This window comes from Carcharhinus amblyrhynchos, chromosome 5, assembly GCF_965287045.1.
Source record: "Carcharhinus amblyrhynchos chromosome 5, sCarAmb.v2.hapA, whole genome shotgun sequence".
Classification (NCBI taxonomy): Eukaryota; Metazoa; Chordata; class Chondrichthyes; order Carcharhiniformes; family Carcharhinidae; genus Carcharhinus; species Carcharhinus amblyrhynchos.
In genome coordinates, this window is record NC_137328.1 from 2,113,363 (window position 1) to 2,132,141 (window position 18,779).

An 18,779-nucleotide genomic window follows, 5' to 3' on the forward strand; every position below is an offset into this window, starting at 1 on the left:
CTTCCGTGTGAAAATGGGTGTCTTATTGTAACAAAGTCATAGGCTAGTGGTGACTAATGGCCATTTCCTCCATCTAAAATTGCTTTGATTTGTCATCCTCCTTATACTCTCTTTTTGTTTTGGTCCCCCCAGTTTTCCTACTACCCTCACTATGAGTGCCATGCAACCCATCCCTCATCACCTGCTAATGCCAGCCTAGTAAAAAGTCTGACAACACCAGGTTATTTGATAATGCTCACAAGCTTTCGAGGGGACTGCCTCTTCGTCAGGTGAATGCAGTCCCCTCGAAAGCTTGTGAGTGTTATCAAATAAATCGGTTGGACTAAAACCTGGTGTTGTCAGACTTTTTACTGTGTTTACGCCAGTCCAACGCTGGCATACCCACATCAATGCCAGCCTGTGACAGACCACCCCATAGATCCAGGACAGAAGCCGGATGACTATCTAATTTCTTCTTCTTCCTTCTATTAAGGAGATGTGTGACCTCTGCTCACCAAGACTACAACTTCAGCATGTGGGAACTATAGTCTGAAGCAATACATTGGAACCCACATACCACTCACTTTCTAAAAACTGCCCATTCCTCTAAACATGGAGAGACTATGTAGAGTCACTTTCTTACCTTCAACTGATGACCATGACTCCAGTCCTCCAGCAGGTTTATACAGGAGTCTTGTTAGGATGATTGGTCCATCTCCAATATGTGGCTCAGCATTGGCCTTAACAATAATATATCGAATGCCACTGTTGGCTTTAGTGGGAGGGGTCTGTGGTGAAGGAGGGACTGTTGAAAATGCACAATTGGCAATCAGTTAGGGCAGCACTGAGAGAAAACTGCTGAAGAAGCATATCCTACAGGTTCACCAAGGGGGAGCATGGCAGTACACACTGGAAACATTTTGAATGATGCTGAAAAGAGGCACATGTCACTGAAGCTTTTCATGTTACACATATCAGGACAAATGAGATGAGAATACCACATTTCAAATGACCACAACAATTGATGGTTTAGGAGAGAAGGGGTCCTGATTTGTTAGCAAGTTGACTCTGATTGGCTGAGGTGTTGCCTTACAGAAAAAAGCAGGAAGCTAAGTTTAGCCAAGCTCCTGGACAGTTCAAAATAATGTGCAAGGCTTAAACAAATTCTTTTTATTTGCAGAGATCAGGACCCTCTGTAGGAATGCACTTTACTTCTGGCAAGCATAATTGTGTCACTTTATGAGCTTAACTGATAAACTTTAATTGGTTGTTAGTGTAGCTATGAGCACACTCAGGATTATTCAGGACATGCTGCCCAATCACAGACTTACACTTAATAAGGGGTGTTTTATTTTATAAATATTTTATTTCAGAGAGAGCAATGACAGGTTTTGAACATTTTATTTCTCCTTAGTTCCTATTGGAATTGATTTTGATTTGATTTCTTACTGTCGCATGTATTAGTATACAGTGGGAAGAATGGTTTCTTGCGCGTTATACAGACAGGGCACACCGTTCATGGAGAAGGAAACAAGAGAATGCAGAATGTGGTGTTACAGTCGTAGCTAGGGTGTAGAGAAAGATCAACTTAATGCAAGGTCAGTCCATTCAAAAGTCTGATGGCAGCAGGGAAGGAGCTGTTCTTGAGTTGGTTGGTATGCGGCCTCAAACTTTGTACCTTTTTCCTAATGGAAGAAGGTAGAAGAGAGAATATCCAAGGTGCATGGGATCCTTAATTATGCTGGCTGCTTTTCCAAGAAAGATCACATTAAGGTAAAACTGAAGGTATTATAAGATGGCAGTTATGCTACAGTAGATAAAAAAAGGAAGAACGTGTTGTTCCTGGAAACACTGTCTGAAATACCTTTGCAGACTCTCGATATGGGAACTACCAGAAACAAACAAAAATAAACTGAAGTGAAAAATTAAAGCGCGTGGTTGCTGTGTAACGATTATATGCCGTAGATGTCTCCATTTGTGGAATTTTTGTGACAAAACTGTTTTCTTGACTGATTTGAATTTGAACTTGGCTAGTAAAGGGAATGTCTAATCGCTTGCAAGATTTTGTTTTAAAGATAAACTTAGCCACATTTCAGCACAACTTTGTTGCTGAACCTGATATTTTCTGGGGCTTAATGTTCATTTTGTGAATTCAATCGTAAAGTTTGTCAGGAGGAAGAGTGCTCAGCAAGTTATAAGAACATAAGAACTAGGAGCACATCTGGCCTCTCAAACCTGCTCCGCCATTCAATAAGATCACAGCTGCTCTTTTTGGGGACTCAGCTCCACTTACCCGCCTGCTCACCACAACCCTTAATTCCTTTACTGTTCAAAAATGTATCTATCCTTGTCTTAAAAAGTTACCAGGTCATGTCTTATTTATCTTGCAAGTAACTCTTTCTGAGAGCAATGTCATGTCGTGTGACCACAGGGATTTCAGCTATAACATTGTATATACCAGGCAGACTGACTACAGATGGAAGAGACTTGAAATATTATGCATTGTTCTGGTTAGCATGTTACAGAAAGATGTGGAGGTACCACAAAAAAATATAGTACCAGAACCGAGAGGTTATAACCATTAGGAACGACTAAAAATTCTGGAATCCTTTCCCTTGGAAAGAGAAGGCCGTATGATGACCCACAGATTTCTGTGGAATTATGGAAGAGCTTGATAGGATTCACATGGAGAAAGTGTCTCGACTTGTGGGGAGATCAGAACAATGGGGCCATTAATGTAAGACGGTCACAGGTAAATCCAATTGAGAATTCAAGACAAACTTCCTCACCCAGAGTGATGAGATGTGGAACTTACTACCACAGTGAGTGATTACAGCAAATATATTGAAGAAAGTTGGATAAATATACAAGGGAGAAAGGGACTGAAAGATAGGCTGAGCAGATGAGATGAGGCTGAATGGCCTGTTTTTGTGCTGTAAATACTATATAGAAATAACATACCTTTGACAGACACATTAAATGGCCTCACAGCAACTCCGACTACTGTTTTGGCATGGCAGATCCACTCTCCTGAATCCGACGGTGACATTTTCGGCACTTCAAAGAATGTTATGGTGTGATCTGGGTGTGTTATTGTCCTTTTTGGCTGAAACAGAGAAACAATGGACAGTTTGAGTGACGCCTGGTTAACAAACACAACCTCTTTCCCAAGCGGGGGAGTATTCAAATATCTAATTCAGCAAAACACTAAACAGAACCGGAACTGGTTTGCTGTAAAATTCAACATCTGAAGTTTCATTAATGATCAACATGCAGGAAATGGATCAAACTGTGTGGAACAGAGTTAAATTATTTATCAACCGACAGAGCCAGGCTGGTGAGAAGGTGGAACTCCCTCCCTCAGGGGGTGATTACGCGACATCTTGGGGCTTTTAGGGATGAACACATAGAATCCCTACAGTGCAGAAGGAGGCCATTCGACCCATCGAGTCTGCACCAGCCACAATCCCACCCAGGCCCAATTCTGGTAACCTCTCATATTTACTCTGCTAATTCCTCTAACACTAGGGTTAATTTAGCATGGCCAATGCACCTAACCTTCACATCTTCGGACTGTGAGAGGAAACTGGAGCACCCAGAGGAAACCCACGCAGAAACAGGGAGAACGTGCAAACACCACACAAACTGTTACCCAAGCTAGGAATTGAGCCCGTGTCCCTGGCACTGTGAAGCTGCAGTGCTAACCACCGTGCCACTGGGCTGCCCTGCACATCTCCCATCACTCCACAAAGCAAGGATATGAAGGGAGACAACATTGAGAGAGTTGGTAAAACTTGTCACTTGGCCAAAGTGCTTACATTGACTTCTCCTCGGTGTGGTATTAGGAGCTGAATGTCACCATGCACCGGCAGTGGATGCCCCGTCGCAGTACAGTTGAGATGCAGGTTCATGCCATTATTCACCTCGATATTATCACTGGGATTCACCAACTGAAGAGGTAATTCACCCAACCCTGCAAGGCAAAACCAAATTTTACAAAAAGCAAGGTCTCTTTAATGAAAATGTGGCCATGAACATTGGGGATGAGGGGGAGAAGGAGTTGAGCTCCAAATGAGGGTGATCCAGCAGCAATGATGCCGTCAATGGAATAGGCAGATGTGTCTGGAATGGCCCCTGCACCTGATATTACTGAGCTGCCTTTCTGCTTCCACAGGGGTCCACCATCAGGCTCAATCTCAGCACAGCAATATCAGGGTCAGCAATGGTTATACAGAAACGAGAGCTGGAAGTGAGCCATGTCGGTTATTTCTCTTTTGTCAATGTCATTTTCTATAGTAATCAGCAACCCAGGCAACAGCTTCCTTGCTGGCTAAACGGAGCTCTCGGCTGAATGTTGTCAGGGGCTGGTCCCCAGTGATGTGAGTCACTGATTGGGGGGCGCAGCACAGCTTCAATCCGGGTTCCCGGCAAGGCCCCACTGTGTCGCTTTGCTGCACAAAGGCCTCAGCCAGTGTGGAGACAGTTTGAGGAATGCCCATGGTTGGTGTGGTGGGTTGAAGCCTGGTGGGTGGGTAGGTGGGCTGTGGGATCCGTCATCCACCCTATCACCGACCTCCAACAATTTCTAGTTCAGATTTCCAGGCCATTGACTTGAAACAAATTCTGTTTCTCCGTCACTTGGTGCTGCCTGGCCTGTTGAGGATTTCTAGCAGTCTCTGTTTTTATTCCTTGTTTGGTTTGCATGGAGGGTTAATCATTCCTTGTTATTGTTATGGTTCCATGGGTGAGTGCGATGCTGGGATTCCTTACAAGAGTGTTAATGCCTCGCATGTGAATCTAAACCAATATTCAAGTGCAGAGTGGTTCACAATGGAACCTAATATGTCCTAATTCAATGACATACAATCTCATCTTGCAAGACAGGCTGTGATTTCGCAATGAAATTATTTAAACAAATTATTTTACCTCTTTAAATGTAAAAACTCTACTGACACAGCCTCTCAGCCTGGGTTATATCAGAGCTGGAGGAGGCAATTCAACACCTCTCATTCCATAAACCTGTGTACCCAGGTTGCCTCCCCATTACCTACGTTTGTAATTCTCTCTTTATTATGTCGCTTCCACATCAAAATGTTCTCAGTAATAAAAGCAAATTACTGCGGATGCTGGAATCTGAAATCAAAAGAGAAAATGCTGGAAAATCTCAGCAGGTCTGGCAGCATCTGTCAGGAGAGAAAAGAGCTAACACTTTGTCATAATCCAGACTCAAAACATCAGCTCTTTTCTCTCCTTACAGATGCTGCCAGACCTGCTGAGATTTTCCAGCATTTTGTCAAGGTGTTCTCAGTAATGTTCTTGTTACGATGCTATTAATTGTGCTTTACCTTCTTTCTCACAGTGTGGGCCCTGCCACCGGGGAGGGCACAGACACCCTCGGAAACGATCGCACTTTCCTCCATTGACACAGTCACACTTCAGCCGACAGTCAGGTCCGTAGAACCCAGGGTCACAGGCTGCAAGCAAAAGATTAGCTCACCATAAACAACCATTCACAATAAATTATGACGTGGAGATGCCAGCGTTGGACTGGGGTAAACACAGTAAGAAGTCTCATAACACGGGGTTAAAGTCCAACAGGTTTATTCGGAATCACGAGCTTCCGGACAGTTGCTCCTTCATCAGGTGAGGTGGGTTCACAAACACAGCGTATATAGGCAAAGACACAATTGGAAGATAATTACAGATTGGATGTCATCAATAAATTACATTCACTAAGTATGATTTTAAAGCTCCTGTTACTTGTCTGAATATTTTTTTATCTCCACAACATCCTGGAGAGCTTTTAATCACATCAGTGCACTCAGACAGTTCTCAGAATATTCTGGGATATTATCGATATGACAACAAGTGTTGAGAGGCTGCAGGGCAGATACTTCAAAGGCATCCACAGGGCAAGAGGTCAAAGGGGCAATGGGATTGGTCTGTTGTAATACGTATGTTTTTGACTGTCTCAATGATAGGATCTCGAGACTTGTATGTTTAAAGATGAACTGCTAGTTGTTGATCTTTAACTATTTACATATCCTAGGTTACTGTCATGCATGATGCTGTTCCTTACAAGTAGGCTGCTGCTCTCTGAGACTATCACCATGCCAGTCCATACATCATACTGTGGACAGCACTACCCTGTCCCACATTAACCTTTGCTTTACCAATACATTCCAATGGCATGCAGGGACATGACACAACAGGGCTGAGGCTCTGTTCCTTCATTCTTTGCCAAGTTGAACATTTCCTGGCTTTCTTCAAAGAATTTGAAAGAAATTGGAGAATAAATTGCCAAAGAATTTATTTAACATGTGGTGAATCACTATAAATATACAAGAATTGTGTGCTGTCATTAGGAACTGCTCTCAGGACAGGGATAGCACTTTTGATTTGATTTATTATTGTCACATGTATTAACATACAGTGAAAAATATTGTTTCTTGCGCGCCATACAGACAAAGCATACTGTTCATAGAAAAGGAAAGGAGAGAGTGCAGAATGTAGTGTTACAGTCATAGCTAGGGTGTAGAGAAAGTCCAACTTAATGCAGATAAACAAAGGCTATTATCTGAGAGGCAATTGTTGATGGTTAGAAAGAGATATTAGTGAAAACTTTTATATGTACTACTCACTTGTAATTAATGAGTAAAATAATGCTCTCAAACTAGTTTTGAGATTTAATGGTCTTTTATTAAATATTTAGAAACATGTGCTGAATTTTACTGCCTTGCTCACCCAAGGCTGGTAAGATCCCACCTGATGCCAATGGAGAATGCCATTCCGCGAGCTGTGCCCGCTCTGATTCTGGGACAGGTGCGGTGGTAAAATTCCAGCCATGGAAACTAATGGGGATCTTACATTGTACAAGGAAGTGAATTTTGTCTTTTTATGGAATTAAGTGTTTGTAACGGCTGATCAGACCAGAGAGTACACTATCATTTAGGGAACTGTTATTATGTTAATTTGGGATTGAGAGTTTTAGTTACGGTCTCGCTCCACAAACTGTACCTTTATCGCACTGAAGTCCTCCCCATCCAGTAGCACAGGAGCAGCCATAGGGATCAGGTAGACAGAACATGGAGTAACGACAATTCCCTCCTTTACATATACTGCAGTTTCGCCCGTACGTACTCTGTCCACACGCTGGAAGCCAGTGAAGTAGAATTAGTATACAGACAAAGGAAGGTGTTCAATGAAGGAAGCTATTCGGACCATCTTGTCTGTGTTAGTTCTTTACTAGAAGGAAACAAAGCAAACCTGTTCTCTTTATTTTTTATTATTAATGCCACAAGTAGGCTTACATTAACACTGCAATGAAATTACTGTGCAAATCCCCTAGTTGCCACACTCCGGCACCTGTTCGGGTACACTGAGGGAGAATTTAGCACAGCCAATGCACCCTAACCAGCACGTCTTTCGGACTGTGGGAGGAAACCCGAGCAACTGGAGGAAACCCACACAGACACGGGGAGAACGTGCAAACTCCACCCAGACAGTGACCCAAGGCTGGAATCAAGCCCAGGTCCCTGGCGCTGTGAGGCAGCAGTGCTAACCACTGTGCCACCGTGCCACCTAGTGTGCCACAAGAGGTAGCACATTTAACATATTTTAAGCAGCACTTTTTAATCCCTGTGGTGCCGGCAGATAGTCACACCATTGGCTCAATATAAGCAGCATCCCGTTAATTACGGGTAGTGTGAGCATTGAAAGCAATTTTAACTCCAGTCAGAACGTCAGCATCACACCGACTATAATGAGCACTCCGATAAAACTTAGGCTGGAAGTGAGAAAATGGAGCTGATTTAACTAATAGCAAACTAACCGTCACTCTTAACCACTAGAAAATATATCAAGGGCATTAAATACAGCTGACCCCAAATCTGAAGTTTTTCATATAATTTTAGAATGAAGTTGTAGCATTTCCACTTTTATCTCTTTAAGAAGCCAACTTCAAAATGAAAATGACAAACTTCTATCTGTTTTTCAGGCCAGTGGTTTATATCAACTTAAATTTAAAAAAATACTGATGGTAAAATCTTTGATCTACTACAAGAAGGATTTTTATTTCTTTGGCACATTTCACCACCTCAGGTAATTGCAAAGTGTTTTCCAGTTAATCATTTACTTTCTGAAGTGTAGTCACTGTGGTAATGTAGGAAACACCTGAACATACATTGATGAACATGCAGTGATGACCTTATTGTGATTGGTGTTTGTGGGTTATTTTTCCCAAATGTGGAAACTTACTGGATACAAATGCAGGAGCATAAAATAAAGTGACTCAATTCATCGCTCTACACTCCCAATACAGCATAGAGATAACACTGGGAACATGTTTCAAGAATTCAGTGGAGTGGAGCTTCATGCAATCCCTTAATAATGGAGTGGGAATCTGACCCACTGACTGTAAAAGAAAACCTCACCCAAAAACAAATAAAACTGACCAACAAGACTCACTGAATGTGTATTAAAATTTGATTGGTAACCAGATCAATTGCAGATTATAGCCCAAAGCTCTGGTTCATATTTCAAAATGGTTTTATCATGAGATGGAGAGGCCAGCATTGGACTGGGATGGGCCAGTAAGAAGTCTCACAACAGCAGGGTTAAAGTCCAACAGGTTTATTTGGAATCATGAGCTTTCGGAGCACTGCTCCTTCATCAGCTGAGTGATGTCAGGTGAGTTACCCACCTGATGAAGGAGCAGCACTCTGAAAGCTCATGATTCCAAATAAACCGTTGCACTTTAACCCAGTGTGGTGAGACTTCTTACCGTGGTTCTATTATGTTTATGGTTGGTGTTCTAACCCAAAGCCCTGATTGGTGGGTCACTGCAGTGATTAAGACCTGTAACATTCACCTGTTTCACAATGCTCCCCCATGAAGCCTGGTGGACAGATACATTCTCCCGTCTGGTCCTGGCACACGCCTCCGTTCAGACAGACTGGACAGCGTTCTGAGCAGTCAGCTCCCCACTTGTTAGCTTCACATTCTGTAATACCAATATTTCATCATTAATATACCGGGACTGTTCGACAAGTCAACTGCCCTTTGATGAAATCCAACAGAAACTGATATCAAAATAACCGTTACACAACCCACCGCAACAACAAGAAAATCTTGCATTGTTAAGATCCCGAGGGGACCTGGCTGGGCGGATGCTGGAAAGGTGTTTCCCTTTGTGGGAGTGGGAAAAGTAAGGCCGGGGAATCCCACAAACAGCAGAGACTGTTTTTCGATCCATTAGCTGCCGTGTCACGATGATTAAATTTGGCCTGATGTACGCCCATCCCTGCAGGGCTGGTCAAATCAAGCCTGTTATTTAAAGAATTTGGCATTTGTTAACAGCCAGGTGTTTAGCAAGGCAGCAAGACATCAAAAAGTAGCAGGGAAAGAGATTGGTGGACCCAAGAGTGAGATGTCGAATGTGATATCTTGACCTGAAAGTAGGTGTAATGGAACAAGGTAACATCTTCATAGAATCCCGACATTGCAGAAAAAGGCCATTCAGCCCATCGAGTCTGCACCGACTCTCTGACAGACCATCTTAACCAAGTCCACTCCTCTGCCCAATAACCCCACATATTTACCCCACCAGTTCCCCCTAACCTATACATCTTGGAAAACTAAGGGGCAATTTAGCATGGCCAATCCACCCTAACCAGCACATCTTTGGAATGTGGAAGGAAAGTGGAGCTACTGGAAGAAACCCACGGGGAGAATGTGCAGACTCCACACAGACAGTGACCCAAGCTGGGAATCAAAGCCGGGTCCCTGGTGCTGTGAGGCAGCAGTGCTAACCACTGGACCACCTTGGTCTTGACATTGTGCACCAGTCTAAAACATTTTTAAATTCATTACTGGGGTACGGGCATCGCTGGCTGGCCAGCATTTATTGCCCATCCCTTGTTGCCCTTGGAGGGCAGTTGAGAGTCAACCACGTTGCTGTGGCTCTGAAGTCACAGGTAGGCCAGACCAGGTAAGGACGGCAGATTTCCTTCCCTAAAGGACATCAGTGAACTGGGTATTGGTGAAGAATAGACCAACATATACTTCCCCCAGTATTTATTTCCATTGAAAGTAGTGATGGTAACATGTTGTTGCTGCTTCTAGGAGATCATGGCGTGGGTGCGCCATCGTTTCATCCAGCTGCTCTCAGCCTTTTCCAGTTAAATACACTTTTGTCAGTTACAAAAGCAGAAAGGGAGAGAGGATCGAGCAGAAAGCAGAAAACCTGCTCACAGTTCTGACATTTCTGGAGCTACTAATGATAAAACCAGATAGGCTGGTCAAAGCACTCGGCAACTAACCCTGTGCTCAAAGGTGAACTTTAACCGTGAATGTGCAGGTTCACAGTACACCGGAAACTTAGAAAAAAAAGTGAAGAAATTCCTGGACTATAGAGAGTCAGGAGAGAGGTAGGAAAATTCTTCTTTGTTTTCACTGCCCTGTACAAATTCTGGAAAAGAGATAATCATGTAACGTTTCAGAGCTCGATTTGTGTTATAATCACATCTGCAATGGATCTTTGAGCCTGGATTTTGTGCTCAAGTCCTCGGGTAGGTCTTGAACCCACAACATTTTGACAGAGTTGATCACGAGTGCTACTGATTGAGCTAACTGCCTCATACTGTACATCTGTTCATCTGAGCTGTACATTTCTCAATTAATCCCCAGCCTTTGTTTGGGGAGAGAGTTCCGGATTTCCACTTCTGTTTGTGTAAGAAAGGCTTCCCGACATCACTCTCAAATGGTCAAGATGATTTTAAGGCCGGCAGAGTGGTTAGCACTGCTGCCTTACGGTGCCAGGGACCCGCGTTCATTTCCGGTTTGGGCCACTGTCTGTGCAGGGTCTGCACATTCTCCCCGTGTCTGTATGGGTTTCTTCCGGACGCTCCGGTTTTCTCCCACACTCTAAAGGTGTGCAGGTTTGGTGGATTAGGGTAAATGTGTGGGGTTATGGGGATAGAGTGGGATGCTCCGTCAGTGAGTCGATGCAGATTTGATGGGCCGAACGCCCACCTTCTGCTCTGTAGGGATTCTACGATTTAGTCTTCTTGTTCTGGACTCTCTCCAGCAGAGAAAGTAGTTTCCCCTCTATCGACCCAATTGGATCCTTTAGTCTGCTTAAATACCTCGATTGAATTCCCTCTTTAACATCTAGACTCGAGGAAATACAAAGCCGGTCTGAGAAACCTGTCCTTGTAATTTAATCTGGCATTATCAGAAAGATAGCCGAGCAGAAACCTGGAAATGTAAAGCAGTTGTTTACAACTATCTACAAATCTTACTTCTGACTATCAGCTGGGTGAAGGCAGCAGTTAACACATTTCCTCCAATTAAAAATACTGAATAGACAGCTGAGTCATCCGGTGTGACGGATTTGAAAGGATATTCGACCGTGTGACTGACATCATCCTTGGGCACGGACGAGATAAATGCACCTGGAACAACGGAAAGAAACACAAGTTCGAAACTGCAGAACAAACTGTGAAAAATCAAACACCGTGGGCGAGATTATCCCCCATACCGGCAAAGGCCAGTCTCGGGGGAGGGGGGGAGCAGCTTTGAGACAGTAATGGTGATTTTTATCTGCCCTGCAGTACGGGACTTTGATAAAAGGCAGGTCAGGGTTCCGTGTCCGTATTGCGACTGCCACCAACTCAGCGAATCGATGATCCGGGCACCATTTATAAAGGTCACCCCCAGCACACGGGCCGCACACCAGGAAGCATGCTTCACCCAGGTGTACCTCCTGGCACCCCCACAACATCAAACTGGCAATGACCCGCTTCCTCAGCGCTGTGCCCAACCCCGGGTTCCCCTGGGTGTACTGTGTGCCAGGCGCATGCCCTCTGAGACCAGCGTCCTTCACACTGTTCTGATGTTACGCCGCTGCGGGTGGATGTCTTGATGTGTGCTGACAGAGGGAGGGGTGGGGGACATGGGGTAGCTGGGGTGGGTGGAGGGGAGGTGGGGTGTGATTCCAGCATGATTAATTTGTGACGGTGAGGGTTCCCGATGTTGGACGGTGGGAAACACAACTGCCACTGGTGAAGGAAAGGGGACAATCGCTTCCTGCTTTGACACCATTGGAAAACTCGACTTGGGCTCTCCTGGGATATTTGTCATTCCCGTTGGCAAACCTGCCCCATGGGAGCCGGAGCGGAAAACCCCAGCCTGCGTTTATAAATGGCAATGCAACCCTGGCTGGAAATTTCTGGCTGGTCCCACCATCGATGAACCCCCACTGCTGGTTTCCCAATGGCTGGGGGGGACGGGGGGTTGGGGGGGGGGAGGGGGGGGCGCTGCATAAAACAGGAAGTTCCATTGACAGCCATGGGATCAGAAGACCCTGCCTCTGGCCACCGCTGGTGGAGTGATTAAAATTGTGCTAGAAGCCAGAATTAGAAGCGTGCAACAGAACTAAACTATTATTTATGGATGCATGTTGGAAAAAGAGTTAGGAACTGACTGAGAATAAAACTGCCTCTGTAGATTTCATTGTAAGATGGTTAGCTGGACTCAAACAACTTATGATGTTAGTTTGTTGGGTCTATTGTCTGAAAGAGAAAGGATCCAACTGCAGTAGTTTTATTACCATTTTTATAGATCATCACATCAGCATCTGTCTGGAGCTGTCGCTTGAATCGAACTGTCACATTTTCACCTTTATTTGCAGTTACAGAAAATACCTCTGGGAGGAAATGCGCTGAAAAATAAAACAGATTTCAACAGGTAAGGCCGATCTCTTTATCCTAGAATGAGGTGACAGGAAACTGCTGATTGAGGGTCAGGGACAGAGGCAGGAACCAGGCTGAGCACACGCTGATGTTTTCTGCATCTGTTTTAACAACACTTCCAAGGAGGGTTGGAGTTCACGCCGTGTGAAGACTGATCAACCACTGGACCAGGCCAGGCCTGAGCGACTAAACTAACAACTGAGGCAAAACAACTCAGAAACCCATCCAGTGTTGAAAGAAGAATTCCGAGGCAAACGTCATGACAGCTACCTCTTTATAAGTGAGTTTGTTGCAAGTACTCAGCTTCAGAGAAGAACCTTCCTCTGCTGCATTTATTTTGTATCCATATATATACTATATATATCAGTGAAAATTGTAGAATGATTTGGCCCATTGTGTCTACCTGTGCTGTCTCTTTGAAAGTCCCATTAAATAAGACCCAATCCACCCTGCTCTTTCCCCATAGCCTTGACAAATGTTTCCTTTCAAAGTATTTATCCAACTCCCTTTTGAAAGTTACTGTCAAATCTGCTTCCACCCACCTTCCAGCTCACAATAATAAAAAATTCTCATCATCTCCTCTCTGGTTCTTTGCCAATGAATTCCGTGTCCCAATTGCCAACCCTCCTGCCAGTGCAAAACGTTTCTCCTTATTCATTCTATCAAAATCCTTCATAATTCCAAACACCTCCCTTCCCTCTATTATTCTGCTCATCCTCAAAGTTTGCAGATGATACTAAGTTGGGTGGGAGGATGAACTGTGATGAGGATGTAGAGGTCCTTCAGAATGATTTGGACAGGTTGGGTAAGTGGGCAAATCAATGGCAGATGTAGTATTATTTGGGTAAGTGTGAGGTTATTCACTTTAGAAGTAACAGCAAGAAGGCAGATTACTCCTGAATGGCTGTAAATTGGGAGAGGGGAGTGTGCGGTGGGACCTGGGTGTCCTTGTGCACTAGTTGCTGAAGGTAATATGCAGGTGGAGCAGGCAATAAAGAAGGCAAAAGGCATGTTGGCCTTCATTGCGAGAGGTTTCGAGTACAGGAGCAGGGATGTGTTGTTGCAATTATACAGGACCTTGGTGAGGCCACACCTAGAGTATTGTGTGCAGTTTTTGTCTCTTTTTCCGAGGAGGGATGTTCTTGCTCTCCAGGGAGTGCAACGAAGGTTTACCAGGCTGATTCTGGGGATGGTGGAACACATGTATGAGGAGAGATTGACTAGGTTAGGATTGTTTTCACTGGAGTTCAGATGAACAAGGGGGGATCTCATACAGATCTATAAAATTTTAACAGGACTAGACAGTATAGACGTAGAAAGGATATTCCCGATGGTGGGGGAGTCCAGAACTAGGGGTCACAGTCTGAGGATTCAAGGTAGACCATTTGGGACAGAGGTGAGCCTGTGGAATTCATACCACAGGAATTAGTTGATGCCAAAACATTGAATGTATTCAAGAGGTAGCTGGATATAGCAGTTGGGGCAAATGGGATCAAAGGTTATGGGGAGAAAGCAGGATTAGGCTATTGAGTTGGATGATCAGCCATGATCGTAATGAATAGAGGAGCAGGCTCGAAGGGCCAAATGGCTTCCTCCTGCTTCTATCTTCTTTGTTTCTAAATTTCTTTGTTTCTCCGCTCTGAAGGAAAAAAATGCCACAGAAAAGGGCTACCTGAGAAAAGGTGGAAAGCGAGGACGTGGATCACCTTCATTACTGTTACTGACATTGTCTACATTACACAGTGTACTAGCTGTAAATGTGATTGTATCAGATGGTACAACTCTGCACCTTATTTTTGCCAACCCACAGGGTATAGAGCAAGTTGTAAATGATCACTGTCAGGGTGACAAAAGAGGTGGGAGTGTTGTCTTACTGATTAGGGAGAATGTCGGAGCTATACAGAGGGGGGACACCTTGCTGGGATCATGCAGTGAGGCTGTATGTGTAGAACTCAGGGACAGAAGCAATGCAATCACACTGTTGGGGCTGAACTGCAAACCTCCAAACAGCCAGCGTGAAGTGGAGGAATTGATATGTGGGCAGGTTATGGGATGATGGGAAAACGACAGGGTTGTTGTGATGGGTGATTTTAACTTCCCCCGATATAGAATGGGATTTGTTTAGTGCCAGGGGCTTGGACGGGGCAGAGTTTGTTCAGTGTGTCGAAGAGAGCTTCTTGAGGCAATATGTAGATAATCCAATTTGGGAAGGGGCTATCACAGACCTGGTCCTGGGAAATGAGCCCGGACAGGTGATTGATGTTTCAGTGGGGGGCCATTTTGGGAAACAGTGATCACAATTCTGTAAGTTTCAAGATACTTGTGGGAAAGGAAAGAAGTAGTCCCAGAGTGAAAGTACTAAACTGGGGGAAGGTAACTATGACAGTATTAGGTAAGAACTAGGGAATGTAGAATGTGGGGGGTGGGGGAGGAGTGGCTTTTTGAGAGTAAATCCACTTCCGATATGTGGGAGTCTTTTAAAAGTCTGTCATTAACAATTCAGGGCAAGAACGCCCCTGTAAAAATGAAGGATAAAGATGGCAAGATTCGGGAACCCTGGATGACAAAAGAGATTGTGAGCTTAGTGAAAAAGAAGAAGGAGGATTACATAAATTTCAGGAAATTAAAAATGGATAAGGCTCTTGAGGAATACAAAGAGAGCAGGAAGGAGTTTAAACAGGGACTTAGGAGGGCAAAAAGGGGTCATGAAATGTCCTTGGCAGGCAGGATTAAGGAGAATCCCAAGGCTTTTTATTTGTATATAAGGAGAAAGAGTGTAGCTGAGGAAAAGATAGGGTCACTCAAGGGCAGTGGAGGGAATTTGTGTGTGGAGCCAAATGAGGCGGGTGAGGTACTTAATGAGTACTTTGTATCAGTATTCACAAAGGAGAAGGATGTGGTGGATGGTGAGTTTAGAAAGGAGGATGTTGACATTCTAGGACATGTTGAGATAAGAAGGGAGGAGATATTGGAGGTTTTGAAATATTAAGGTGGACAAGGCCTCAGGGCTACACAGGTCCATCTCAGAATACTGAGAGACGAGGGAAGAAATTGCTGAGGCCTTAGCTAAAATCTTTGTATCCTCTTTAGTTACGGCTGAAGTGCCAGAGGGTTGGAGTAGCTAAGATTGTTCCTTTGCTTAAGAAAGGCAGAAGAAACAATCTGGGATATTACAGGCCTGTGAGCCTTATATCAGTGGTGGGGAAATTATTGGAGAAGATTCTTAGGAACAGGATATACTCACATCTGGAAGAGAATAGGCTTATTTGCGATAGGCAGCATGGTTTTGTGGAAAGGAGGTCATGTCTCACAAACTTGATTGCATTCTTTGAAGAAGTGACAAGAAAAATTGCCCAGGGCAGGGCGGTGGATGTTGTACATGGAACATGGAACAAGGTAAAGCCTTCAATAAGATTCCTCATGGCAAGCTGACAAGAAGGTGAAGTCAGATGGTATCCGAGGTGAGCTGATAAGATGGATACAAAACTGGCTTGGGCATAGAATAGCAGCGGAAGGATGCTTTTCTAACTAGAGGTCTGTGACAGCAGTGTTCCACAAGGATCAGTGCTGGGGCCTCTGTTGTTTGTAATATATATATATGTATATATATATAAAAATGATTTGGAGGAAAATGTAAGTGGTCTGATAACTAAATTTGCAGATGATACAAAAATTGGGGGAATAGCAGATATGAGGAAGATTATCAGATGCAGCAGGATATAAATTGACTGGTGACCTGGGCCAAAAGATGGCAGTTGGAATTTAACCCAGACAAATGTGAGGTCATGCAACTTGGAATGTTTACTACAGAAGGAAAATAAATGGTACAGCCATAGAGTCATAGAGGTTTACAACCTGGAAACAGGCCCTTCGGCCCAACTTGTCCATGCCACCCTTTTTTTTTTAAAACCCTAAGCTAATCCCAATTGCCTGCATTTGGTCCATATCCATCTATACCCATCGTACCCATGTAACCATCTAAATGCTTTTTAAAAGACAAAATTGTACCCACCACTACTACTATCTCTGGCAGCTTGTTCCAGACACTCATCACCCTCTGTGTGAAAAAATTGTCCCCCTGGACACTTTTATATCTCTCCCCTCTCACCTTAAACTTATGCCCTTTAGTTTTAGACTCCCTTAGCTTAGAAGGAGAGTCTATGCCCTTAGAAATATTAGCATACAGAGGGATCTAAGTGTGCAGATCCACAGTTACCTGAAAGTGGCAACTCAGGTGGACAAGGTGGTCAAGAAGGCGTGTGGCACGCTGGCCTTCATTGGTCGGGGCATTAAGTACAGGAATTGGAAAATCATGTTGCAGCTCTATAAGACTTTGGTTAGGCTGCATTTGGAGTATTGTGTACAATTCTGGTCACCATGCTACCTAAAGGATGTTGATGCATTGGAAAGGGTGCAGAAGAAATTTACCAGGATGTTGCCTGGTTTGGAGGATATGGATTATGAAGAAAGGTTGAACAGATTTGGATTGTTTTCATTGCAGTATCGGAGGATGAGGGGGGATCTGATTGAGGTTTACAAGATTACGACAGGCTTGGATAGAGTGAACAGTCAGAGTCTTTTTCCCAGGGTTGAAGAATTAGTTACTCGGGGGGGCATAGTTAAAAGTGAGAGGGGGAAATTTAAAAGAGATATAAGGAGCAAGTTTTTCACACAGAGGGTGGCATATGCCTGGAATGCACTGCCGGAGGAGGTGGTGGAAGCAGATTCTATAACAACGTTCAACAGGCATCTGGATAGATACATGAATAGATAGAGAATAGAGGGATAGGGACCACATAGAGGCAAGAAAATATTAGATTAGAGAAGCATCAGTAATGGCACAGACTTGGTGGGCCAAAGGGCCTATTCCTGCGCCGTACGTTTTTTGTTCTTTAGATGTGGGTGGGAGGATAATGAGAGGGCCTGTGTATTTTGTCTATCTTCTGAACAATATGGCTATTTCACCACTGCTCCCCTCGCATCTCTGAAAGAACATCAATAAAGAGAAATTTCTACTGGCAGCCAATTACCCAATATTGTGCTCAATAAAGACTGAGAGCACCAGGCACATGGTATAACATTTCCTTTTGAGAAAGTGCACACACACAACTAATGTCAATGTGCAGGTACAAATCTTGACATTAGATGGAATGTAATCCATAAATGGCACAAGGCCAAAAACTGATCCCAGTCATGGGGTCATAGGCTCTTGCATGCAGGGAAGGTGGTGGCATAGTGGTATTATCACTGGACTAGTAATCGAAAGACCCAAGGTAATGCTCTGGGTCTCTGAGTTTGAATCTGACTGTGGCAGATGATGGAATTTGAATTCAGTAAAAACCTGGGATTAAAAATCTACTGATGACCATGAAACCATTGTCGATTGTTGTAAAAACCCATCTGATTCACTAATGTCCTTTAGGGAAAGAAATCTGTCGTCCTTACCTGGTCTGGTCTACATGTCACTTCAGAGCCAGAACAATGTCTTAAATGTCCTCAAGGACAGGCAATAAATGTTAGCCCAGCCAGCGATGCCCACATTCCATGAGTAAAGAAAAACTTTTGAGTGTTTTACCTTGTTGCGACATCTTAACTGTAGTTATTTTAGTGACTTCTCCTTTAAGTCTCCCCTCACAAAAGAATATTCCAACGCTATCATCTTGCTCATCATTTCTCCACACCACTTTTGACGAGTAGTTTTTAGTCTTGTTCTGCTTCACCAGACTCCTTGGTTGATCAACAAAGGCATCAGGAGCTCGAGCTAGAGAAAGCTGCTCTGGAACCAGTTTGCCATCAGGAACACACGCCAGTGAGGTTTCAGAGGTAAAGATCAGAGGGCTCGAGTTTATTAATGTCAAGTCCAGCAAGGCCTCAATCAAACCTGCAGTCAGATGTAAACATACTCATCAGAGGGAATTAAATCCAATAGAGAGAAGAAAGATTAGTTTAATTCATTTATTAGTGTCACAAGTAGGCTTACATTAACACTGCAATTAAGTTAGTGTGAAAATCCCCCAGTCGCCACACTCTGGTGCCTGTTCAAGGGAG

At 43.9% G+C, this 18,779-nt stretch overlaps 1 protein-coding gene across 2 annotated transcripts in view; it reads right to left on the minus strand.

Moving 5' to 3' along the window:
* Positions 1-18,779, minus strand: part of tek (TEK tyrosine kinase, endothelial) — a 76,784-nt gene that overhangs the window by 31,567 nt on the left and 26,438 nt on the right. For both annotated transcript variants that reach the window (XM_080188315.1, XM_080188316.1), the window contains 9 exons: positions 18,307-18,612; positions 12,590-12,700; positions 11,280-11,432; positions 8,849-8,980; positions 6,997-7,131; positions 5,325-5,453; positions 3,798-3,952; positions 2,941-3,085; positions 623-784 (listed from right to left, as the gene is read on the minus strand). In XM_080188315.1, the coding sequence (XP_080044441.1) occupies positions 623-784; positions 2,941-3,085; positions 3,798-3,952; positions 5,325-5,453; positions 6,997-7,131; positions 8,849-8,980; positions 11,280-11,432; positions 12,590-12,700; positions 18,307-18,612 (1,428 nt within the window). The remainder of the gene's footprint in view (positions 1-622; positions 785-2,940; positions 3,086-3,797; positions 3,953-5,324; positions 5,454-6,996; positions 7,132-8,848; positions 8,981-11,279; positions 11,433-12,589; positions 12,701-18,306; positions 18,613-18,779) is intronic.